This window comes from Empidonax traillii, unplaced genomic scaffold (assembly GCF_003031625.1).
Source record: "Empidonax traillii isolate 1590-97213 ecotype Southwest subspecies unplaced genomic scaffold, ASM303162v1 scaffold1665:size134340, whole genome shotgun sequence".
Taxonomy (NCBI): domain Eukaryota; kingdom Metazoa; phylum Chordata; class Aves; order Passeriformes; family Tyrannidae; genus Empidonax; species Empidonax traillii.
Genome location: NW_020956858.1, coordinates 12,932 through 40,059, shown reverse-complemented (window position 1 = coordinate 40,059; position 27,128 = coordinate 12,932). Strand labels below are relative to the sequence as shown.

The following is a 27,128-nucleotide window of genomic DNA, read 5'->3' as shown; positions in this document are numbered from 1 at the left end:
CCACCAAAGAACTGCTCCTGGACCCCAGAATTCTCCTTCTGAGTGAGCAGAGTGCTGGCAAATGTGACTCAAACACTGAGGCAACCCCAGGTTTTATCAAGTGCCACCGCCAGGTCGAACGAAGAGATTTGGCTGCAGGGCTGGAGCAGCACAAACGATCAAAATACATATTCCTGAATGATTATGTCAACCTCACATCCCCAGCGCTAGAAACAATACAAAATATCCAGCAGATTGTATATTGTGAGAGCGTTTGTAAAGAAACTGTAGCTTTGTATGCTTATTTTAGCACTTCCATCCACGTAAAGAGCTCCAGCACCGAAGTTTGAATTACTATTTTTTCGGTCAATACAATAGACTTTTCTTCCTTTTCATCTTGAGAGTATTGTCAATTATGGAGGACTTTGAAAGCTTGAAGTTTTTTTCCTCCTCCCTGCTTGGCTGTTAACTTCTAGGGCTTCACAATGCCTGGAAAATTGGGAAAACTTGGACATAAAACCTGAATTTCTGTCTCAGCCCAGGGCAAGCCTGTTGTTTTTCCAGTATAGGCCTACATCAACCTGAAGGAACAGCCAACCTTCTACTTTGTTGAAAAATATAAACATCTGAGTGTTTTTCCCAGCAATCTTTCAGGCAAAGATTTGTTTGGGAAAACAGGTGGCAGGTTTGTAAAGTGGCCCAGAGCCCAAGTGGAAGGGAACTGAGGGTGCACAAGCACACCTGGTGTGAACTTTCTGTTGACAGATCAAAATGATACTGGGGAAAGAATCTTGGGAAAGAGTCCTGGGATCAAAACAGTTGCCCAAAACAAGATATTGATCTCATTCAAGACCATCAATCCTATCCTTTCCGGGTTTCCTCTTGAAATCTTGAAAACAACTGGGTTGTCATCAAGAATTACTGTGTGTTAACTAATCAGAGTTAGTCTCCTGTCCAGAATTAGAGGCTTTGCTTGCACACAGTAACAAACCCTGGTACGCTGGTTTTGGAAACTCTATCGAGACAATTTTTAACTTTTTTTTTTTTTTTTAGCCTTATGTAAAAGATTTTTGCAGTGTTATCACCAGGTGGTAACATTTGCAGCTCTTTTTCCTAGCATCCAAGCAAAACTGCAAAAAGATTATACAGTACATTTATACTTAGTGTAATATTTGTTCACTGTGGTGGTTTGACCCACCACTTCTGTATTTTTATATATAATTACATATTCCCATTTTATATATATATATATACACACACATATAAATATATGTACAGACACACATTTTTAGACAATCCCACCCTCAATCTCTGAACAAATTTTAAAGTAAAAATAATTCAGGCATTAAAATACTTTTCTCTAGGACATAATATGGATCAAGGACAAGCTCATCAGCAAACTGATTAGAAATATATAGGAAGGAATGAAGAGGTTGTTACAGTCGTTACATCGATGAAAAAAAGTTAAATATTAAGGGTAAAACTGAAAACCAGCATCCAAATGAGTTTCTTTTCCACTGTTCCTTAGTTTTTTTTATGAATGCCTGACAGCAATAGGGGAAATAACACTTGGATGGTGGCCACCAACTGAACTTCTCAGTGACCCATCACTTCCCTGCAGTGTCTCTGCGTGTGGTGGCTGTGCACGTGCACACACGAGTGGGATGAGTGGATCACTCACTTTCTGCTTGGAAAGGCTGCAGTTCCAGGGGAATTTGAGCTCCAAATATTAGCTAACCCAAAGAAACCACAGGGGACAAAAGGCTTTCCACTGGGTGTGTTACCTGGTACGTCCACCACCAGCTGGGAAGGGGAATCAGCCCAGGGAGAGGGAGCGGGACCTGCTCTTGGGCATCTGCAGAGCTGCTGTCCTGCAGCTCAGGCTCCTCCTCAGGGACCCCTTGGAGCTGGAGACCCTCCAGCCTGCTGCACCAGGCTGGCAAGGTGTCAGATTCTCCCCTGTGTTCACCTCCAAGAACATTTAACATCCTCACCTTCCTATTTAAGAGAGCACTTACCACACTCAACACTTCTTAATTTCCTTCCTTGATCTTTTTGCAAATGCTGCTCCAACCACCTTTATTTATATGGATGTTTTTATTCACCTCCAAATGTATTTGTCTTGATGTCATTCTCCCCTGTGAGGGTGGGCAGGCCCTGGCACAGGTTGTCCAGAGAAGCTGTGGCTGCCCTGGATCCCTGGAAGTGTCCAAGGCCAGGTTGGACAGGGCTTGGAGCAATCTGGGTTAATGGAGGGTGGGTTGTAACTCTATGATCTTTAAGATGCCTCCCAACACAAACCAATCCATGATTCTGTATTTTTTACTGACTACCCCCACATTAAATAACTGGAATTAAAAGCCAAATTTCTATGTCTGTTTAAAACATTCCCTACCTTAACAACGCTCTCCCTTTCTCCACAAACACCGCAGCAGAAAATCTTGTGTTTACATTATTCCCCCTTCCTTTTCCACAGACACCTTTTATTCTGGATCCCCCATGTATACATTGACTATATACATGCATTATGTGCTTCTCATGGTATTCCCCACTTTACGAGCATATGGAATCCTGCTCGGGTGGGTAATCTTTCTAAATTCAGAATGAACTTTCCAAATATGCCCACTGTGTATGTAAAATATGACTTCCTGTCACGATAACCTTTCCAGTGCATAGCCCAGCATACTTTCCTATAATTGTTTATAAGGAATATCTCGATTCATACTCCTGCATACACGTTATTTTAGCCGTCTGCCACAAAACATGACTAATGAAATTAACACAGGGTTGAATGTCATGGTATTAAGTCATTTCTGGGGCTGCAGAGAGTTAACACATGAGACTGCTCACAAATTAGCAATGAAGTGTCTGCTTTTGTTTAAGGATATTTAACCTGCTCTGCTGGACCAGTAAAAATAAAGAGTTGTTTCAGCTCAAACATTGACTATGAGATCAAAGAGACTGGGGTGGGTTTTGATATGTTGCAGTTAAAGAAGTAGCCAGAGCAGTGGATTGGAAGAAAAATGTTGTTTCATACCTATGATTGACAAAGGTTGGAGTGCATGTTCTTTGTTTCTCCCCAGATAAATCAAAACAGAACCATCCCAACAGGAAAGCCTCACATAACACAACAAACCCATTTGCTTTGTGACAGTAAAAAGAAAACAATTATTCTAAACTTGTGGTTTTGTTTTTAAACCGAGTTCTTATTACATTATTAAAAAAACACCTTTCTAAACAGAACTGCCAATGCAAAATCAAAAAATACAAGCAATTACTTCAGAAAATTTTCAACTGTTTCATTCTTTCCCCCTTTTTTTAGGAGATCTGCCTCACAAATTTAAACTTTCACCTCAAGCCATTCTATGCCTCTTATGAACTTGTGGCTCTGTGACCCTTCTCTCTGCTGAAACTCAGGCACAGCAGAAACAGGTTGTGGCCCCATTTTTAATTTCACATGTGAAGAAGAGAAGGAAAATGCACATGTCGATATCTTTGATGTGGCAACAAGAACAATCCTGCAGCTTTCCCCTGGGGCAATATTTCTTCCAAACTGCTGATTACCAGAGTTATCCCTCAAAACCCTGGCCCTGCAGCTCTGGTATTGACTGTGTTTTGCAGTGGCACCAACATTAACTCCAGAAGGACATAAAAGATCATCTGCTGCCATTGATGAAAAGTGAGGTGAGAGAGTCAATGCAAATGAAGAGAATCTCAGGCACAAAATTGTGAGATCTGCATTTACCACAGCAATAGAAACCGTGAAGAGGCTTTTCCCCACATCTCACTAATAAGATCAAGTGTCTTATACATGTCGCTGTAGGAAATGAAGCTGGGAGGATGCAAAGCTTAAGATGTGCTAAAAGAAAATACTTTGATTTACTTTCCTTTGGACTATATTGAAAAACGACCCCCAAAATGTCTTTATGTACTGTAATCTAGGCCTTCAAACACACAGGAGAGGTAGAGAGGTCTGCAGGCTGTTTCTCTTTTATTGTTTCCCCAAACAAACCCATTTCCTACAAGCTGTTCCCATATCTTTTGTGCCACGTCCAGCTTCCCAGAAAAACAGCAGGAAAACAAAGTGTGAACTCAAAACAAGCCATTTCCCCAGAACAATGTGCCATACCAAGGAGAGGGAGAGCTGGAGGGCTGAGGGGGAAGGGGGGAAGGGAGAGAAGGAAGGAGTGAAGCTGTTTTGATGCTGCCAAGGGACTTAAATTAAAAAGGAAGGAGGAACTTTTAGAAGTCACAGTGGGGAAGAGTTGTGAGTTGTGTAACTGTAAATATGCAACAGGCACGTTGCCAACTATTTCAAAGGATTTGAGGTTTCAAAATCGTCGAGGAGTCCAACTGATTTGTGCTCCGGGTTTGGAGCTTCCAGGAACACCTTTATATGTCTGAAAGCCAGAAACTACCATATCTTTTTATGGACTACTCGAGCCATACTTGGTCATAATTTCAAGTTGAATCAGTAAGGAATGTAAACAGACACCATTTATGCTTCTCTGCAATCTAATAAAATGAAAGCATGGACTAAATAAAGCCAAATGATAGATGTCGTTCGGTAAGAAGGGAAAAACCAGATGATCGTGTTCATTTAGTTCCTGGCTGACCTGAGCAATCTCCCAAGTTCCTGCTAGTCAGTAAACCAAGAAAACCTACCCACTAAACTCCCACAGGAATAATGATACCACTCATTGAGAGACGTGATAATTTAAATGATAAATGTCACCATTCCATTTAAAAATCCTCTTTCCGTATTTAGCTCGTCAAGGACATTAAAGCAGAAGGGAGGAATAAAAGTAAGGAAGGAACAAATTGTTTCAGCCTTTCTGTCCACGAGGATTACTTCAAGCAAGAAAGAAATAATTTTTAGAGTCAACACAACAACTGGAATGCTTTTCCCCAGATTGTGTCCTGGGCTGCATCAAAAGCACCGTGGGCAGAAGGTGGGGGGGATTCTGTCCCTCTGCCCAGCTCTGGTGAGATCCCACCTGCAGAGCTGCCTCCAGCCCCGGGGGACCCAAAATAAGAAGAACATGGAACTTCTGAAGAAGATCCAGAAGAGGTCATGAAGATGATCCCAGGGCTGGAGCAGCTCTATGAGGAAAGACTGGGAGAACTGGGATTGTTCAGCCTGGAAAAGGGAAGGCTTTGAGGTGATCTAATTGTGGCCTTCCAAGACCTGAAGGAGCCAACAAAAAGAGATGGAGAGAGACTATTTTACAAGAACAGGTAGTGATAGGACAATGGTGAATGGCTTTAAACTGAAAGAGGGCAGGGTTAGATCAGATATTAGGATGAAATTCTTCCCTGTGAGGGTGGGGAAGTGTCCAAGGCCAGGCTGGATGGGGCTTGGAGCAACCCGGGCTAGTGGGAGGTGTCCCTGCCTGTGGGAGGGGTTGGGACTGGATGATCTTTAAAGTGCCTTCCAACCCAAACCCTTCTACGAATCCATGAAATCCAGAATCTGACCAGCTCTGAAATCTCTGGGTGGGGAGACGCTGCTTCTGCAGTGAAAAAAAAATGTGGCTCATTTTCTTTTTTCTGCTGATAAAAGATGCAACACCACAGATGTTGCGGTCACTGCAATTAAAACCCACGGTCCCAAACACTACAATGTGGTCAGCAAGACCTGGCATGACCATGCAAGGTGTAGCCCGCAGAGAAGGAGATGTGGTGCAACACTCATGTCACAACGTGCTGACTTCCTACTGCGGACTTGTACCAAACTGCCACGACGCTGCTGCGAAAAGCACCTCTCAAATGCCTCGATGGTGTTTACCAACCATGAACTTCATGCAGTTCCAGATGCAAGAAATAAATGGACACAGAACTGAGGGAAAGCATTAGATGAACCTTTCACAGAATGCTTGCAGCTGACTGAGACACAAGTTGGGAGAAACGGATACAAAGTCCAAGTTAACTGTGTGACCAGTGTGATTGTCACAGTTGTGCCAGAGGTTATTTTTCAACCTGAATGAGCAGAAGATAATAAATAATGAATGGCAAGTAAGAAGTGGAGTGAAGGTGAAACGACTGATGAAAGGGGAAGGAAAAGCAAAGAGTGTGGAACAGTCTGGAACCAGATAAAACCATCCCCATCCAGTCTCCTTCTGAAGGTGCTTTCTCTATCTCTGGTCTGGCTGATCCCTCCCTGTGTTCCCAAGGAAACTGGAGGGATCTTTCTACTTTTAGGTGCCCTTTGACTGACCATGACTATGCCTGGACCACACACTGGGGAGAACACGCAGGAGCACATTGATACAATACTGATGGTGCCCTCCTGCACCCCCCCAGAGGGCCCTGAACCCTCCCTGCCACAGGAGGGGAAGGAATGAGGACTCTCACCCCTCATGTGAACAATCCTCCTGCCCTACTGGAATGCTGGGGCTTGGTTTTGGTAGGGTCAGGAGTTGCCAAGAGCTGAGACAGGCCAAAGGCAACAGTGAATGGGGTAAGAGCACTTGACACGAGAGCAGGAAGGTGGGCTTGTTACGTTTTACTTTCCCTCTGAGAGCCTGACAGCCTGAAGATTGGAATTTGACCAAGGAAAGTCTTAGGCTTTACTTAATATATCATTGAGTTCAGCTGGAACATGTCCAGTTAACGAGGCTTTGGGAGTTGCGGGGGATTGATATGTTGGCAAGTCAAGCAGGTAACTCTGATGCACATGGACATATAGGTGCTCAGCCTTGGGTATCATGGAATCAGGGAATGGTTTGGGATGGAAGGGACCTTGAAGAGCATCCCATTCCAGCCCCCTGCCATGGGCAGGGACACCTTCCACTAGCCCAGGTTGCTCCAACCAGGCCTTGGACACTTCCAGAGATGAGGAAGCCACAGCTTCTCTGGGCAACCTGTGCCAGGAACTCACCACCCTCACAGGGAAGAATTTTCTCTTAATATCCCATCTAACCCTGCCCTCTGTCAGTTTGAAGCCATTCCCCCTTGTCCTGTCGCTCCAGGCCCTTGGAAATAGCCTCTCCCCATCTTTATTTTGGTATCTATGTCTGAACTACGCATTTGTTCAAAGCACGGATTCCCCAAGACCGTAATTCCTCAACCAGCCCAACACAAACGCCTTGCTGAGGATTTCAAACCCTACTTTTACCAAAATTGTGGTTCACTGCAAACTAATTTTGCTCCATCAGAGCTAACAGAAACATGTAGCTGTTTTTATCAGGAGAATGCTGACTCTTCAGAATGTCTTTAAAATATATAAAGGCTTTCTTATAAGATACTTCCAGTGAGACTGAAATCGAAAACAGATCTTTAGAAACCAACTCTTTTGTAAGAATATGGAAAACAGATCTAAGGCTTCAGTAAGATTTTTGCTTCCTCATGTTGAGTATTTCATCACTGACCAGGCATGTTTTAAAGCTGTTTATTACCCTCTGAAGCTTCAGGCTTCAGTCACAACTGTGGAGAAAATGTTGGTTAGAAACACTTAAAAGTTCCTGCCACATCTTCTTGTATTCTACTTTTTCTACAAACAGTTTTTGCACACTGAGTACACTAAATATTATATTTGTAGCACGCCCAAATAACATTTTTTAATCAGTTATTTGAAAAGCCACTTCTTATGTATGCAGTTTTCAGAGTGCAGAGCTCCTGATTTTGGATTTCGAGTAACATTCCTGAGGATATTTTCCTAACTTTGACCATTTTTTTTTTAGCTGTCAGTGAAATCATTAATTCTTGCAATGAAAACCACACCACTCATTTTAAATCTCAGTAGCTAAAAGTATTGCATTCCACACTGATCTTTTATATAAGCATTTCTATTGCCATAAACAGAACTATTTGCAAAGAAGAGCCTCTAATTGATAGATATTTCTTAAAGCACCAGAACAACTTCAGCAATAACTGAGCTCAGTGGCAGCCTGTGCAATTTTAGCAGCTGAGCAGAATAATGTCCCATTTCGTGTCAGATTAAAAGCTCTTAAACGTTATTAATTACAGCAATTCTGGAGGAAATAGGCTCTGAAAATCACGAGGAAAGTGTCTCAGATGGGAACCTGAAAATACCCAGCTGTTCCTGGAAATACAGAGGGGGGTTTTGAAGCCATGGTGAGGATCTGTGGATAGAACTGAAAAGTCTCTCTTCAAGTCCTCTGACCAAGTCATTGCCTATCAGATCACGAACAAAACTTGCTGTGTTTCGCAGCTACTGCATCCCAGAGTCACAGAATCACCAGGGGTGGATGAGACCTTCAGGATAACCCAATGCTACCACCACAATCCCCTCTAATCCATGTCCCCAAGAGCCACATCCAGACAACTCCTCAACACTTCCAGAGACAGGGACTCCACCACCTCCCTGGGACACTTTAGTCCAAGGCCTGACCACTCCTGCAGGGAAAACAAAATTTCTGATCTCTGCTCTGAACCTCCCCTGGCACAAGCTGAGGCCATTTCCTTTCATCCTTTCCCTTGGGACATGGTAGAAGATCCTGACCCCCTCCTCACTGCACTCTCCTGTCAGGAAGTTGGAAACTCTCTGTTCGCTCTGGGGTTACAACATGGGAATTCAAAAAAGGCAAAACGACCTGTTCAGCAACTATATGAGTAAAGAGCAGGCTGCTGATCACACAAAGAGGAAAATTTGGGACTTTTCCCCTGCCTTATTTTTATTATTCAGAGGGAGAGATTTTTCTCCTGTGAGCAAACTGCTCTTCCAAACAGTTCACCAAGACCTAAAGTTGCAGAGTCAGGTGAACAGTGTTTCTGGTGGAAAGGGATGCAAGATGGTTGTGTGAAGGTCACAGAATCATGGAATGGCATGGGGTGGAAGGGACCTTAAAGATCATCCCATTCTGACCCCCTGCCATGGGCAGGGTCACCTTCCAATAGCCCAGGTTGCTCCAAGCCCCATCCAACCTGGCCTTGGACATTTCCAGGGATCCAGGGGCAGCCACAGCTTCTCTGGGCAACCTGTGCCAGGGCCTGCCCACCCTCTCAGCCAAGAATTCCTTCCCAATATCTCATCTAACCCTCCTGTCTGTCAGCTGGAAGCCATTCCCCCTTTGTGCTGTCACAACCTGTCTTTGTAAAATGCCTCTCTCCAACAGGAGACACAGAGCGAAACCAGCTCTCTCCTACAGAAACATTTGTTTAGAGGTTGAAGGTAACCAAGGATTAAATAAAGCAGAGAAACTGCAATCTCAGTGAAAAAAGAAAACAAAGGAAGAGATGAAGGAGTCCAAAATGAGATTAAAGACATATAGAGAAAAAAAAAAAGAATATTAAGGATTAAAAAACAGGCTGAAGCCTGTGAGGGTGCAGGGTCCTGCTGGTGGCTGGAGCACCGGGAAAGAATGAAACACAACAAATTGAACCAGGGAAACTGCGAAACTCAGAAGCAATTGAGACAATATTTTACACAGGACTTTTTTGCTTGAAAAGCCTGACTTTTTTGGAAGTTTTGGCCTCTGCTCTCCTTTGCTTGGTCACCTTCTCATTTCTTTTCAAACAAGCCTGGTGACTGTAAATGGTCTCTGAAATATTGGGGGTTACAGTTTATACTCACTGTCATGAAAATTCAGGGTATAATGACTTTGTTTTTCTTTTCTGATAATGTCCCGGACAGTTTTGAGAACTCAAAAACTTTATCCTCCTTAGGACACTTCATGACTCAAAGTACTTCCTTGCCAGATTTTGTTTTCCCACCTTTCATTTTGGGGCTGTTTTTTGTTGGTTTTTTTTTTTTTTCCAGCACTGATTGCCACTGATTGTTATTGTTCCAGTTGCTTATTCAGGAGTTAGAAAACTATTTCCAATCAAATTCCATTGGTCCTGCTTCTCAACATCCAGTTTTAGTGTCATTTGTCAGACTGAAGAATTTCATTTTCAGCATCGTCTCGTTCCTATTTAAACAGGATTTTAAAATAGTTAATTCTGAGGATTTATCGAGCTTCCTTTTTAAGAACAGTAGCTGCCAACTTTCATGACCTTACTGAACCTCGGGTTCCTTTGGACCTAAATTCTACATTCAGCTCAAAACTAAGGCTGTTAGTTTTCATTTCAGCAAAAGGAGTGTGAATCTCAAGGTTTAAAAGGCAGAGGAGACAAACAATATAATACGTACTAACCCCTGAAATTCCTTGTTTTTTTTAAGCTCACGTCACTATGAATTCTGAATACCTTTACTGATAAAATATTCTTTATTGTCACCTTTTTTTCACAATAAAATCACATCCCTCTGCTTTCTACCTCCGCCTTGAGACTTTCATGTAGAACCTTTTTTGCAACATTTTAACTTGTCATATTCAACCTTCTGAATTTCTCCTCTTTTCACTAAGGAGAGGAACAGAAAGGAGTTGGGGGATAAAAAAAAAATAAGGAAAATAATGCCTTGGGGCTCACAGACACCCCACTTAATGCTGAGCTTTCTCAAGCAACCTCGAGCCCCCTTAACTGATCCTCTCCGGCGCCATAAAAGCCTTCAGGCTCCCCAAACTGCAACATTTGGAGAGAAAAAATTCAGCTGAGATATAGAGAGATGCATTCTCTGTACTCCTGACGTTACAAGAACTGGATACTTTCAGACTTTAAAGTATGAGCTGAAGCTTTTGGCAGTCACCACACAGAAAAGACATTTCTCCAAGCGCTTTATTTCTTAACACTTTCAGGAGTGAGGTTTAATACTGGGCAACCGAAGACAAGAAACCACCCGAAACTCAGTTTACAAACCTGAAACACCACCAAGAAATGTGTTTGACTCGTTGTTCCGCGAAGTCTTCGAAGTTTTTAAGTCAGGCCTTAGAAACAAGAAGTGCTTAAGGGCAATGTGCTTTGGGTCTGTCCCCTGGCTTTAAGGAAAATCCTTTAGAACTACAGCCTTTTCTGTCAATAAAAACTGAAGGCTTCAAGTGCTCATATAATTCAAGAAACTGCCCTTCAATTATTAAATACCACAATATTACTGATAAAAATTGCGTGGGTCGGCAGGAATCGTGTCCTCCAAGCAGCAGAGGGGGTGGACAGGGACTGAGGCCTCACAAAACCTCCAGGAAAGAGGAAAACAGCATTATGAAGGGCCAAGCTCAGAAGAGAAACACCCTTGGAAGTGAATGCAGGCTGGTTTGGGTTCTAGAAGGTCACACGAGGTGTGTGTGATGAAGGTGTGAGGGGAAAAAACCTAAATCTGAAGACAGCGAATAATGGAGACCTCCTTGCTCTCTGCAACTCCCTGACAGAAGCGGGGAGCTGGGGGAGGGTCAGGCTCTACATTTAAATGCCTTTTTTTTTTTTCTGTAAAAATGGTGTTGCAATTGTAAATCTATAACCTACAAACGCTTTAGCAATTCGTAGTTCATTGCTATCCCATTTTGAATGTCTGCAGCTAAAGCTTCCCACTCTAAGTAAGAAAACAAAACCAAAATCATTGCAGGGTCGTGGAATGGCCTGAGCTGGAAAGGACCTTAAAGACCATCTCATTCCAACCCCCTGCCATGGGCAAAAGACACCTTCCACCAGCCCAGGTTGCTCCAAGCCCCGTCCAACCTGGCCTTGGACACTTCCAGGGATCCAGGGGCAGCCACAGCTTCTCTGGGCAACCTGTGCCAGGGCCTCCCCACCCTCATAGTAAAGATTATGCTAAACAAAGACTTTGATTAAGAAAAAGCAAGATTTGACCACTTTCAATTTCCCTTCCTTTCCCTAGAAAGGCAGTGTTGCCAAGGAGGGTTTTTCTCACATCAGGGAAGTGGTGTAACAACACCTTCCAATTGTGAGCAAACATCCATCTCCAAAAATCCATCAGAACGGGATGGAGCACTTCTCAGTGCATGCCTTCTCACTGAGCAGAGGCAGCAGGAACTCTCAGTTTGATCAGCATCTTGAAAAATCCAGCTCCTTATTCAAAGCTCTAAGAAAAGACTTAACAACCAAACCTTAGGGACTCCTCTCTTTCAATAAAAAAAAAAAAAAAAAATTCAACGTGGTCCATTTAAAGACTTTCTGATAAACTTGCCTCCTTTGGCACAGAGCACCAACGATTTAGTTGGCATTGTAAAGATTTACTATGCACTTTTCCTATCATATTAGAACCAGTCATGGAATCCACCCGCTTGAATTTCTTTTGGCTCTGAGTGAGAATTGCTGAAGAGGATGACATCCAGAGGTTGCATTCCTGCCTACCTTTCATTTCAGCTTTGTAACTGCAGCGAGCAGTAAGGTTATATTAGAGAGCTTGATGATTAAAAGGAGACAAAAAAGAAAATTAAGAAATTGTCAGGAGATAGATGTTTTCTGAGAAAATCTATTTTGATATCATTTTCTAACAAACCCTGGTTTTTTATATAATTTATTAGTTCTGTTAAATGTTTATAAAACACAAATTAAAAATAAACTGCTTCAATAAGGGCCTACAGGAGGATAACTAATATTCCTAACAATGCACACAAATTTATTCTTCTCACCATGGCCCCAGGCATGGGAACAAGGATGACTTTTTTTGCTGTGCACCCATCAGACAAGGCAATTATCTTTCTCTCTGTGTCCTTTTTCCTATTTTTTTTTGCCCCAAAAGAGAAGAAATAACATGGTTTTCTGATGTTTGCCTGGACAGAAGTCTCCTCACTGCTCAACCTGCCTAATGCTGTACATGTGCAGGCACTTCTGCCCTTACAGGTGCATAAAATTAGAATTATATTATTATACAAGGCTGGATTTGGCCTCATTAGTTTAATACAAAGCAAGTGAGGGATGCCACCTCTCCACTGCAGAGCCCACCGTCAGGAGGCCCCTTTGCACACCCCTAATCCAATCCAAACCATCAGGGGAACAGCTCAGGTGCTTCCAGCCCAGCACAGATCTGTATGGCTGGATGGATCACATCTCCAACAAGCACCCAATGACTAACATGGAGCCTGAGACCCTCCACAGAGCTCGATTTTTTTGGCTGGGGCAGCCCAGCCTGGCTCAGAAGTTCACTGAAGCCAATGAAGAGACTCAGCACCACCGACAGGATGGAGCTGATCCCAAGCCAGGACAGGAAACTCGGAGGAAACGTAAGAGCTGCCCTGTTTGCTGCCTCGAATATTTGTTTCGTGTTTTGGAATTTACTGACTGGAGCTGCGTGGAAGAAACCTGGCAGGCCGAGGCTTTTGCCAAGCTGTGTTATTTTGGTTGTCTCAGAACTCCTGAAATAACCCCCAAACTCCAGTGAGACTTTTGTGTTCGTGCCGTAGCCTCCTTGAACTCGGTTTGTCCGACGGCTCAGGATGAGCCTGGACTGGCAGATCTGCTGCAGTCTTGGCTTGCAAGGCACTGTTATTCTGCTAAGAACACGATGTGCCTGGTTCTCCTCTCACTTTACATCCATCTCTGTAGCCTGTTGGATTATGATGGATCCAGTTTTGATTTATTCCAGCTTCAAGAAAGAGGAAAATTTCAACAGGTTTCCTTAGAGCCCAAGACAAAACTCCCAAAGTTTGAGTGGTCACGGTGATGTATTTCCTTTTGCTTAAAAAGAACATTAACTGAAGGCCTCACCCATCAATCGGCTGGACAGAAGTGCCCTGAGTTCTACACCTCACGAGTGACTAAATTTTGTTGACTAAACTTCCACCAGAAACACACACACACCTTTTGCAACCAAAAGATACCCCGTTTGGAAGAGAACGGGAACACCAAGCGAGCCCTGTGGATGGTTCAGCCGGAGCTTTGTGTCCACCAGGAGGGTTAACACGAACGTTCCTGATTGTTTCTGTTGTTTATGAATCTCGACCTTCAGAGCAGCGCTGAAATGTGCTGTCTCCTAAAGATGTTCCCCGCCGATATGACACACACTTTGCATTGTTCTTCCACTGCACACAGGCATTAATATCCCAGAGGTAACCCACCCTTCTCTTAACGGCTGCTGACAGGTCCAATGGCTGAGCGAAAATCAGTTGAAGGAAAGGGAAGTCTTGTCGGAAATGAGATTAATCTTGTAACGAGTGTTCAGCCCTGATAACCCATCTGTGCAGAGAACTGCTTTAACTGGAGAGCAATTAACCTTCACCTGACAAGCTCTGTCCAACCGTTACAAACAACATTAAAGGCGCAGGATCCTCCCTCGTTTCTCCCCCCCCCCCCCTTTTAGGCAGACTAAACAATCAGATTCTGGATTCCATGAAAACAGTGGATGCAACAGTGCCTCGACGACAAATCGCGGGGCAGTTGTGGGGTTTTTTTTAAAAGGTAATGTCTGTGTGGAAATAATGCAAAAAATGTCCCTGGCCACCACTTTAGAGGGTTGATCTGATGATTAGTGAAAAGCTACAAGTTTGAGCACTTCCAAGGGAATACCTCAGGCATGAGGAAAGCTGGTGGGAATATGCCAAAAGACCAACAGTAATAAAAATGTAGGTGAGCAGATAAGAGCTGAGCAACCACATCTGAGGAACGCCGCTCTCGGGACCGAGTGTGCATTTCCCCCAACACCCCTGTGAAGCAAAAGCCAAAGGGGGCAGCTCCCAAGAGCTTCCTCACCCAGGGCCTTGTGGAAGGTGCTCATCAAAACTAACTCCCCAGCTTGCAGAACTGGGCTCTTGGGTCAGGTGCCCACAGGACCAGCCCTCCTGCCTTGGCAGCTGGTGCTTCAAGCGATGTCTGACCTCTTCCATGGTTTCTGTGAATCCAGCCTCAGATTCCCAGCCTGTTAGACCAGCACATGAATGTAGCAGAGATAACTGGACCTGGGTCTACCCTTCCCCGATGAAAAGGTGGGATGTGTGTGAATCCACAACAGCAAAGGTCTACTCAGTTCTCCAGGGAAAGGCCACCATCCCAATCTCACAGTGGCAGAAACCTGGAATAGTTCCAGGGTAATCACTGGCAAAACAGCACAGAAAATTTGGGCTGAGCTCCTGAATAACTTGGGTGCAAGCCTGACCCCAGTCAAGCCATACTTTTGCCTTCAATTTGCCCAATTTCACTTCAGGTTCCATAAATCCTCATTCATCCTATTGATGTGCCTGAAACCAATTACCCTGAAGCTACAATCAGCAATGAAGGCTTCTGTCTTTATTTCCTTCCCTTCTGCTCCAGGTTTCTCTTTTCCTTAGCAGAAGTTCAAACATGCAAGTTGGTCACGGGTTTATTTCTCTTTACAGTGAGGCAAAATCTCTGTTTCAGTCATTTTGGTTGAATATGGGTATGTGGATTGCAAGAGATGGGCATGAATCTTTAAGATATCCAGAACATGCTCCGGACTATTTGTTGGAGAATCTCAACTCAAGTCCTAAAGAAATGTATATTTTATTTAGTGATGGACACAAATAAGGATTCAGACAACACAGAGTTGGAGGGAGGATGTTTTGTTTTTCATCTGACATTGCTAATGGATTTTGAAACATCCCAATTTCCAATACTGAAAAATACAGGAGCACTTTTCCTACCTTTTTTGCAGAGAAAAATGCTGTTATTTCACAGCCCAGGGTAACAGCATTGGTCCTAAAGTTATTACACAAACAGATGCACTGTACTGTGGTTTAAGTGTTTAAATAGTAACAGGTAGAGAATTACCTTTATATCAAACAAGAAGGGCTTAGATCTTTCCAGTGAGTTAGATATTAGCAGATAGGAAGTTCCTATTGAAAGCATTTCCTGTATTGGTAGTCCCTGATTTTGGCAACTTATCTGGGTAGGAAATGAATGCAGGAAGTATCTGTCTACAGACCCTTTATCATCAAGGTAATTGCTGTGGCAGCGTTTTACTGTTTATCAAGGTAATAAACATATAGTCTAAAAAAAGATGTTTTTCAAGTCTGAAGAATGAAGTTTAAAAAAAAAAAAAATCTTACAGGCACTGCAGTTATGCAGAACCTTCCACGTAGAATTAATGTGCTGCTACTTGTTTCTCTCATCACAGCTGCAATTAGGGATTTGCAAACAAAACATTCCCAGTCTCCTGGTTTGTTTTTTTTTGTTGTTGTTGTTGGTTTTTTTCCCCCCAGTTATGGCACAGTTTCTCTGTAGCTCGCTCTCTCTCATCTCTCCTCAGCCAGGCAGGTAGTTTTAAAGAGCCCTGCCACTTCCCAAAACCGGTGGCCCACCCCTTCCTGAAGGTATTTGCATATACCCAGTCCTTGTAATCTGCTGGCAACACACAACCTTTGACTAAGCAAGTCAGAGCCTTTCCTGGTGCGAGGAGGTTACCCAGCCTGGTGACACCACTTCCCACCCATCACTGGAGATTTACACTCCAAATAAACAGGCACTGCAAGGGGAAGACATCACATCCTTGGCATTCCTTCCACTCATTAGTTCCCGAAATCCACCGGCCCAAAAGGCCATTTGCCTCGTGCGCTGCGTGTGGACCGACTGAGTGACCACTTGGTGTGTCCTTCAGCCTTAAAAAAGTCACTGTTACTCATCATTCTTTTTTTTTTTTTTACCTCTGAAAGTTCAGTGACATTTTTATGACAATAATCATCCCAGTTGTTTGTATTTGTCGAATTCATTCCTTTTTCTTTGAAACAAATTCAATTCGTGGCACGATAATCACCAGAAGTGGCAACCACTGGTTCACATACCGTAGTTATTAAATCCCATTCTGAATATTACTTGTTTATAACCCACTAAAATAATCCCTTCAGCAACAAAGACACTTCAAAGAAAGGACTGAGACCATTTTTGTATAAGTACTTGGAAGTTATTTTTATGTTTGTTGGTGTTTTCTACGCAAAAATTTCTTCCATAATACATAAATATCTATCCAGGACAGCAGGATGACTGATCATCTATCAAAATAAAATTAATTTTTCAATAGTTAAAGATGAATCTGATAGAAATCACATTGCAGTCAGTGAACTTGTTAACTTGACAAGGTTTTATATCACTGCATGTGATGTTTTCCACTGTATCACCCTTATTTTGTTAAAATTGATAATACAAGTGTTATAAACTTTAAACAACCCCAAATTTCCTTTTCCTTTTTTTTTTTTTTTTCTGATTTTCAAATAATTGGTTTGATTTAGAAACCTGCATTATAAAGGCTATTTCCTCCTTTAGGTAAACAGCATCACCCATTTTTACTGAATCACAAGCTGTCCCTCTGAAAATAAATAACTTCTTTTGGCATTTTGCAAAACTACTTCTGTATTTGTCTTTCAGCAGCTCATTCTCCAAGAGCACTTGTTTCTTTTAACATTATTTCTGAAAGGCCTTTTTGTGACTCGGGGAACTTGCTGAAAAACGTTTTGTTAAGGGATAATATAGTGCTTGTTAAGGAAAAAAAACCAAAGCAACAAACTCAGGCAGTCAAATATATGCATTTTCCAGCTGTTGTTCCCTGCCTGGGGACTTAATTCTAGAAAGCAAAATCCCTATATTTCACTTCATTTTGGCATATGAAGACACAAACCAAATCGAGTTAAATGGCTGCTGATTAAAAGCAAAAGAAAACAACACAAAAATCCCACAGAATATGTTCTTCTGGTTTTGTTTGACTATTTCTGCCTTGAAACTGTAAATTTGTATTTGAGTCAGGAACATGGTTTTACCTGGCAATAATTATAGGTCTGATTCTGTTGCCTTTATTGGAAAAAAAAAAAAAATCTTTATGGAATTGAGGGAAACTCAGAATTAAGGAGGGCGGGATCAGGGTAAGGGGTTTAAGGCCCTCTTGCTGTTCCTGCTTCTGACTCACCTGAGCACTCAGGTGTGTTCTCTGCTTTAAGGGGCTTGTACCATACCAGTGGAAGTATTTACAGGCTTGAAACTAAATGCACCATTAATTGAGATGGGGGGGGGGGGGAAGGGGGAAAGGTAATAACCTTTATAATTGTTTTAATGCAAGGAACAAATGTACAAATTACTGTATCAGCTCTGCTGGATTCAGTGCAGATGCAAAGCTTTAAACAAAGACTTAAACATTTCCATACGCCAAGGGCAGATTTATTTCTTAACTGTCTCCAGCTTTCCTTGGCTTCAGAAATATTTGAGGGAGTGCTTAAGATTTTCTAAAGGAAAGTGAGAGAAAAGTAATACCTAAGAGAGAAGCACAGCATAACACTCCTCGAAAATAAATCTTGCCCCTATATTCTGCTTTAATCAGCGTGTCCATACTCTTTCAAGCCTCAGGAACCACAAAGATTCTCCTGTCCTTTATCAAATACACAGATTTTTTTTTTTTTTTGCTCCCAGAAATCGCAGATTCCACGGGAACAGCACGTTAGAAACCAGTAATAAAAAGTGGATGTGAGCATACTTAGGTGTAAATTAAATAAAAAAAATATCCACAAGCACAATCAATAAGTCATTGCAAAGTCAAGATCACTTACTGAAGAGTTTCGATAAGAACAATTGCACTGAAGAGTTTTAATAAGTAGGCAAGGCAAGGAGAAAAACATAACCAGGGTTGAACATGGCAAGGAAATAGAATTCCAGTTGTACTTCTCTATTTAATGTTCTTTCCTCCACTATAGGATAATGGGGGAAAAATCCAAAGTGACCTCCGGGATAACTATTTTTACTTCATCCCAAGGTAACACTTCTATTAAAGAAAAACCCAAACCACCAAAAAAAAAAAAAAAAAAAAAAGATTTATGCCTAATTGAGAAGCATTTGATATGTTCTAAAATTGCATTTACAGTAATAGAGACTCCTAAAATTGTATTGGTTTAAGAGTCTTTAGTTTCTCTGGGCACACAGCTGCCAGATCCCACTTGTGCCAGAAGGAAAAATGTCACCTTAGCACCGAAATCCTTGATCTTAAGAGACTTTCTGCACTTGAAAAACCACATTTTACCCTTCAAATGCCAAAAAAACCCTACAAGTGAGATCAGCTGCGTGTGCACCAGGTATTGGGCTCAGAAATATCAGCCTCCTGACTGTACCAAACCCAAAATCCTTGGCGTGGGGGCCCCTTTTTGCACCATTCCCCTCTCCGTTGTTTCTTACTCCAGAGCCAGCCCCGCTCCCAGTCAAAGGGAGAGATCCCTGGCCTCAGCAAGGGCAGCTGCCCTCACAGTGAGAAAATCAGGATTAACATTATCCATCCATGTCACAGCCTGGGGGAAAAAAAATCATTTCTGCCTCCTTCTCCTTCTTTTTTAGGACAAACCTTTCACCGCGGCACTTTCCCCCTCCCGGCGGAGAAGGGACAGGGGGCAGCAGAAGGAGGGAGGGGGACAAGGAGAGATGTATCTCCTGGGAAAACCACACTTATGATGTCAAACCCAGCACCAAAAACCTCACACAAACGCTTGTCTTCATAGATAGCAATTAACCCCAGTGGAGCCAGACTGGTCCCTCAGGAGTTACGAGTGTCCCACGGGTCTGTCTGCAAGTTTGGGAGAGGGAAGGGATGAATCAGAGAGTCTTACTGGAAGGGTACTTTTACATATGTGTGTGCATTCCCAGAAATTTCTACCCGGTTGGGAACAAAAACACAACCATTCACAGCCAAATTTTGACATTTAAGGACTCCAAAGCTTCAGTAAAGAAGGGGGAGAATTCCCAGATCAGGTTCTCCACCTTCCATGACCACAGCCTCTTCTATCCCAGCGTTGGGATAGCTGGGATACCCTTTGCCAGCAGAGAACACAAGCCATTAAATTACATTAATTGTATATATTTATATTATTGAATATTTATATATATATATATATATATAACTGTTAAGCAAAAGTTAACAAACACCTGTTTGGCCTTCAACTGGAATTTCCTTCTTTCAGAAACCTCTCAGTTAAATGACTTCTTTATGAACTCCTTATAGAAGAGGAATTGAATCTCTTTGGACTGGCTCAGGGTCATGTCAGAGTAGATTTCCTGGATCTAGAGCACAAAGCACCTGCCATTTCTTCCCAGTCATTTTAGATTTTGCACTTGCACAAATAAAATCCTTGCCTCAGCATGTAAGGCCTTCCCAGAACCCAGGGCACCAAAATCCTCAACCTTCTGGGGTGTGTTCCCCCCTGCAAGTTTCACACTCCAGATGAGGAGAGAGAAGTGCATGTTTTTCCACTCAGGAGGCTTTTCTGACTGCACTGCACTCCCAGGCTGGATAAAACACGGCTCTTCTCATCTCCCTAAGTGTCAGTGAGGGTAAAATAATAACCACGAGGTATTATTTAAAATCTTTTACCCTATTACAACTTATTTTACCCTATTACAATTAATCTAATAGAAAACACAAAGAGAAATAAATAACAAGAGCTCCTCAGAATGCAAGCACCATTGAAACTCATGGTGCTGTTACTTTTGAAAATACATTTCCTACCAACATCAATAGTTTATTCTGATGAACAGGCACAAAATGCAGTGCTACCACCTCAGCACAGAGCCATTCTTTTAGCCAAAACTCAAGCTTCTGAACGTCAAGAACCAAAGGGAATTTAGTTTCAGGAGCTACTTAGCATTTAATAGATACACAGCAATGCAGAGCAGATCCAGACCCCTGTCTGTATCGACAGCCCCGTGGAAACATCAGCGATCGCAAAAAGAGGAGGTTCGTTAGACTTTTTTAATCACACTGACTTCAGGCAAGACTCTCAGATCTCAAAACCCACGACAAAAAGCATCAAATGATCTCTCAAATACAAACAGCGAAGCAGAAGCCACTGAGAAAATCCAAGAGGAGCTCCCCCGAACCGCCAGCCAGGCTATTCCGTATCTCCCGTTAAATCTCTGGCATAATCGGAAAAGTGCAGAAACAGACAATACTACCAAGAAAGCAAATACCTTGACCCCAAACCTGATAATACCCTGACCCCGAATCTGATAATACGACACCGCAGAGCCCTCCCTGAACACGCTCTTCGTGTAAAATTAGTTTCGCTGCCACAAAATTACCGTTCCATTCTGCAATTAGCCCCAGCTATTGCTGTGGCAGTCACTGCAACACTGAGAGAAGCGAGAACTAGACAGACACATACATAGATTTGTTCAGCTTTCTGTCACAACCCGAAAAACTCAGCCAAGCCAGCCCTAAAATAAATTTAAAAAGATTAACGAACCATGCACCGAGGTCAAGCCAAACGCCAAGAAGAGAATTTTATTGTCCAAAAAATTAAAAGTAAAAAAAAAAAAGAAAAAAAAAAAAAGAACACACCCGGGAGATCTTCCCACCACCACCATTAAAATGACACGCAGAAAGGTCCCCGGTAAAAGGATCAGGGTTTCTAGAAAAGCACATAATTAACACCTGCACGAGAGAGAAACAAGAGCTGGTGCCTCTCTCCTTCCCGCTCGCTCAAATTTGTCTCCCCATCCACAAGAGAAACATCTCCAAGTATCCAAAAGCGCCCTTAGGAACCCGCTTTTCCCTTCCAGTGCACACCCTCTCCCCTCCTGGCAGTCCACAAACACATCCAAGTCTTCCCAGTGATACCTCTGAGGGATTTCAGAAGCTCCCCTAAAGACAGAAAAAGAAAAAAAAGGAAGGGGCTTCGCATTCTCAATCCACGGCACCGAAGAGCGAATTTAAAAAACCCAATTTTTTTTTTTTTTTTTCCCCGAGTTTGAAGTTTTTAAGCCTTGCGGATGGTTGGAGTAGGAAAAAGGAAATTTACTAGGCAGTACAAAGGAAATCTTGTTGTCCTCTATTGTGGCAGTGGGGGTGTTGCCCAATTCTAACTTATCTAGGTTGATAAAAGGAAACCGAAGAACGCGCCAGTGACCAAAAAAGCGCCGACGAAAAAAAGGTGCCCCTTTCTTACCTTAATAGTGCTTGCCATAATGTGATCAAGATTATTGATCGCTAATAATTGCTAATAATAATTATTGCTTCGCTCTGACCAGAAAGAAGTTTTGATGAGGTTGTTTAGAGCGGATGAGATTGTGCTAACTCTGGGAAATGAAGTCAGCCAATGGCAGGAAGAGGTTTCTATTGGTCCTGGCCACCACAGCTCGAAGAAACAGGATATTTGGGAGTGAAGAGATAAGAGTCCTAAAACAATGTTGTTTTTCTTGATGATATGTGACTAAAAAAATTTTTTTTTTAATTTTTTTTTTTTTTTTAAACAAAAAAGTCAATTGCCTGTGGCCGCCCGGGCAGGTGTGATGTGATGTGCAGTAAGTGTGACAGGCCACTTTGAGGCAGGATGCAGATGTCAGATGAAATGGGCCAAATTCAGCAGTAGTTTGATGCAGGCTGTCTTCCCTGGGGAATTGTTGGTTCAGGGCCAAAGCCAGGCTGGGTATAAGGGGTGTAACTCCAAATATGTTAATGAAGCCTAGCCCTGCTTACACCACATCTATATTTGTCCATCAACCTCATTCCCGGATTCCTGAGCTATTGACACTCTCTGGCCTATCTGATTGAGCACTTTTTTTCTTTTTTTTTTTCCATAGAGAAGAAGTGAGTAGATTGGAGACAAATTATACTTTTTGATGTCTCTTTGTTACTGAGGAAAGGAAGTCACAAAAAAGACAAAAAGCAAATGCCATAAACAGTCTTAAATCTTCCATGTTCTTCCCTTACTTCACAGCCCTGTCCATGCATGAGAAGGAGATGGTTTCACTGGCGATTCCCTTCCTGGTTGGAGTGTGATAGTCATTTTTTATTCAGTGTTATATTTTTATTTGTCCTTTTGTAGCACTTGGCAGTCACGGGGCACCTCAAATCTCCCAGCTGTGCAAACAGAGCACCGTCCCTGTCCCAGGCCTTTGCTTAGGCCTGCTGAGCTTTAAAGAAAAAATAAGTAAGAAAGGCAAAGTGCTTCCATCATACCAGCCAGTGTAATATCCCACATGGAAAGAACCACTCAGGATCCAGTGCTGGCACAAGCCTTTCACTCCTTTAGGAGTCTCACAGCATTTTGTGCTTTCATAAAAGACATAATTCCTGGTGTCAGGAGATTCTGATCTTCCAGCTAGAAGAGAAAAGCTTGAAAAGAAACCCCTTAAAATTGGAACGAAAAATGAAACTACGTCAGAATATATTATTAAAAAAAAAAACAACAAAAAAAACAAACTTATAATTTTAAAAAGCTGATCCTGCTCTAACAGGTTTACAATTTCTCACTGCTCCCTGTAACAACATCCAACCATGGACAGCTGGAAGCACTGCAGCACTGGGTACATCATTCCAGCTGAAAAGGTCCTGCCCTCTGACCAGGGATTCTGCTATGATAAAAAGAACAAGGAGTAGGGATGGCTTGTTGCAGCACTATTTGGTGGGAGCAGACGACCTCACCCTCTCCCAACGCCACCTTCTCCTCCTGCTCCTTAGGAAAAACAAAGAGGAAACCGGAGCGTTGTTGTGTAGCTGGTGATGTCTGCTGGCATCCAACATGCATTTTTTTCCACACAAAGACAGCACTAAATCCCAGTTCACTTTTCCCCCCCCTCTCCTGACCTGAAGAAGGTGAAATGCGCTTTTCCAGACACACAGAGAGGACATGAAGTGCTGCCCATTTGGCCCTTGGGAATTCATCCTGCAGGTGCTGCTCCCTCTCCCCCCCCCAGGGCAGGGCAGAGGAAAGAAAGGCTCACCCACCCTCCCCTGCTCACGGGAATGGCTCTGCCACCCATCAGATCCCAGGAAATCCTTGTTTCCAGGCGCAGAAATCCCTTGAGTCCAACCTTTGGGACACAGGATCACTACAGCTAGGATGTGGCAGAGCTGCCCCAGGGCACACCCTGTTCCAAGGTTAGCAGTGACACCCAGCTGAACCTCTGTCCCAACTCATCTCCAGCTGCCTCACAATCCTTGGGGCCCCACCTTGCCCACCCAAGGGGCTGAGCAAGCCTCCAGATCCCAACAGAGAGAGCGGGAATGGGAGAGCAGACACCCCTCCCCACTTTTCCCTCCTTGCTCTTGATCCCGAGGTGCCACAGGATCAGCTCAGTTTTATATTTAAGGAGCTCTCGACTTTTGGTCGCTTCAAAGCAACCCAGAGCCAGCACTGCCATGCAATATTTTATATTCTCCATCAGCTGGTTCATATGGGAATCCAGTGTTGCACTGCTGAATGTCTTCTTGGAGCCCACATCCATGGGATTGCGGTGCTCCTGCGGAGCAGGTAACTCCCGGTAACTTTCCTATTTTCATTACCAACCAGCATGAAAAGAAAGCAATTTACAGTAATTGTATTTCGTGGGGATGTTGATTTCCTCCCTTTTCATCTCCAAACAATGAGCAAGACAGCCAAAAGATTAGAACCTTTTTCTTGACATTTTCAAAGCCTTGTATAATGTTTCAGTTGGGTGACTTCCACCCCAGTTAAGCCCATGATATTTTGGGGTTTTTTAACTCAAATACACTGAGAGGCTGCAAGCATCATTTCCAGCTCTCCAGTGGAGAGGATCTAACAAATTCATTCACAAGCAGGTTTTAGTAATGATTCTTCTCCACCCCACCTCCATATAGACAAAGCTCCTCTTGGTTTACACAGGGATTTTGGAAGCATAAGGCACTGCTGAGCTCTATTATTATTATATAAGTTTTACAGAGCCCTCAGCCCGGTGAGGATTTTGCCATTTCAAGCTGGCACAGGTTCTGTGCCAAAGAATTCGGTGAAGTTTATTTGACTTTCAAACTAATACCCACAGGCAGATTTCTGAGTGCTTATGCTTGCGTTGATCCAATTGCAAGCAGAGCCTTGGTATTGTAAGGGAAGGAAAATATTGGGTTATCAAATCACCATCATCCAGTTGCAAAAGAAAAACAGTCCAAGCACTTCTATTATTTTTTTCTTTTCAGATTTTTTTTTTTAAGTAGAAAGAAAAAATGGTTTTGTTATGTTAGGCAACTACATGTTATTGTCTGAAATAAGGCTGTGTGAGTGTGAAGAACTCAGTCAACAAGCAGAATAAAAACACCCCAAGAAGTACTAAAAATCCACACAAGTCACTTAATGCTCACCTCTTAATTTCTCTCTCTTTATGCTGAAGGAGGGCAGGGTTAGATGAGGAAGAAATTCCTCCCTGTGAGGGTGGGGAGGCCCTGGCACAGGTTGCCCAGAGAAGCTGTGGCTGCTCCTGGATCCCTGGAAGTGTCCAAGGCCAGGTTGGATGAGTCCTGGAACAACCTGGGCTGGTGGAAGGTGACCCTGCCCATGGCAGGGGTTGGCACTGGATGATCTTTGTGGTCCCTTCCAACCCAAGCCATTTTATGATTCTATAAAATACTTCCAGAAAGACCATTCCCTATGCTGTTTGAAACACCACTACTGACTCCAAAAAACAATCCTGTCCTCGGATTTTTTCATCTCATATCCACTGGAGCGTTGAGATGGAGGAAATACATTGCAATATTCCCTATGTAAACAGATTTATAATCCATCTTGCTGTCTGGGAGGCAAAACAAGAACTCTGCTCTCAGCCTGGGCTGAACAAGAGAATAGAGGCACACTCTGCTATGTTAATAATGTGACCTTCATCCCTTCAACTGTACTAATTCCTCTGGGAAAATAATGGGGAAAACTGGAGACAGATTCACTTTGTGTGTCACGCTTACTATTCATGCACAGAGTGTCTGCAGATGTGGGTGTAAAAGAAAAGAACAGAGGAAAAAAGTGAGTTCTTGTTCCTCTTACCACCATTCCAGGTAAAGAAGAGGTTGTCCTCTAGGTAGAACCAGGTTAAAAATCCAACAACTCGAGCAGAAAAAAAAAGAATTTGCTTTTGCTTTTGTTTTTGGAAGCAGATTTTAAGAAATCCAAGCAAATTGATGTTATTTCACAGCACGTGTTATTTCACATCTGCAAAGATCTCAATCCCCTAATAAAAAAAAAAAATGTAGGATTTTGCTTAAATGTAGCTCCAAGCACCAGTGTGGCCGTGCCCAGATTGGTGTGTGAGGGTCAACTACACTCTTACCCAGCCCTTCAGCACGACAGTCTCCCTTTAATTCCCAGTTTTCCCCTGGCTCTGATGAAAATACAAGGGAAACTCTGCCCTCCCCACATAGAAAGCTCTCACACTTAGGATTTCACCAGGGGAACAAACAAGAGGTGCTCAGGAACTGAGTTTCACAGCCCGCTCCGAGGGGCTGTGGAATCAGCAGCTCAGGGATGATGGACACGGGGCTGTGGGATCAGCAGCTCAGGGATGATGGATTCTGGTCCCCTGACCCCTGGAATGTTGTGCCTTTGGGGCTGCTGAAGGGACCTCTTCCTTCCATAGCTTTGATGCAGCACCAGGTCTGAGGGCACAGGATCAAATCCCTCCTGGGAGCAGTGGGGTTCAGTGCCAGGGTGGGCTCATTCCCATTGATCCACGGCTGGAAATGTGGAGGTTAACTCTAGGAGGAAGCCCTGTGAGTGGAGTGGGACATCTGCTTTGCAAAGCAGACCATATAAAGCCACGTAATTAATACTAATTATCACCGCCTGGCCACGTAATTAACACTAATTATCGCTGCCTGGCCACGGGGGGCGGCACAGCTCTCAGCATCCTTCCCTCCAGCGCTGCTTCCAAGCTTTTTGTGCCTGTCTTTTCCCGTACTGCAGAGGGAGGAGGGGGATGCTCTGAGCCCTTCCACATCCCCGGAGGGTGCCGAGGGCCGGCAGTGCCCGGTGGGCAGCCCAGCCCAGCCCAGCCCAGCCCAGCCCAGCCCAGCCCAGCGGTCACTAGAGGGTGCTCCCTGCCCCTCCAAAGGAGCTCGCCGGGGCCGCGCTGCTCCCTCCGGCGCGAGGCTCCTTCCCAAGTCAGCAATTAACCCTTTTAACAAAAAAAACACTTGAGCAGAAGCAAATAAAACAGATTTCTTCCTCCTTCACTGGCACCCTCCCCCCCCCATTATTTTTGCACCCAGGGCTGGTTATGACTTAATGCCTTCCTGCTCTCCTGTCTTTGCTTCCCTTCATCACCCCCCTCACTGCTCCAACCCATTTGCCCAATTAGTCCCTTCCCGTGTTTTCCCCACCCTCCCTCCTCTCACAGCAACGAGTTCCCTCTCAAAGCCAAAAAGCTGTGAGAGAGCCTGGTTTGGGGACACCTTTTTTTTTTTTAATATTTTAACATTGCTCCATGGGACAACTCCATTCAAGAACAGGTTGTTTTTCCTACAGACAAAGCTTTGCAGAAAAGAAGTGTTGGAAGTTTTCAAACTGAAAATCAAAGTGCTTCATTTACCAACTCTTATCTATGACTCAAGCTATTTAAGCTTCTATCAGCCATAATATTTTTGGTGGCTACACCTGTTTTCCCACTTCTTCTGTTCTGCTCATCTTTGGAGACCACCCGTAGACTCTACATAAAACAAA

General features: G+C 43.3%; 1 protein-coding gene across 1 annotated transcript in view; it reads right to left on the bottom strand.

Moving 5' to 3' along the window:
• The window catches only part of ERG (ETS transcription factor ERG), a gene marked incomplete at its 3' end in the record, with an annotated part of 61,300 nt that extends 39,549 nt beyond the window's left edge, over window positions 1-21,751 (bottom strand). The window contains exon 1 of the mRNA XM_027908247.1: window positions 21,636-21,751. Within this exon, the coding sequence (XP_027764048.1) occupies window positions 21,636-21,653 (18 nt within the window). The remainder of the gene's footprint in view (window positions 1-21,635) is intronic.
• Window positions 21,752-27,128: the final 5,377 nt, after the last annotated feature.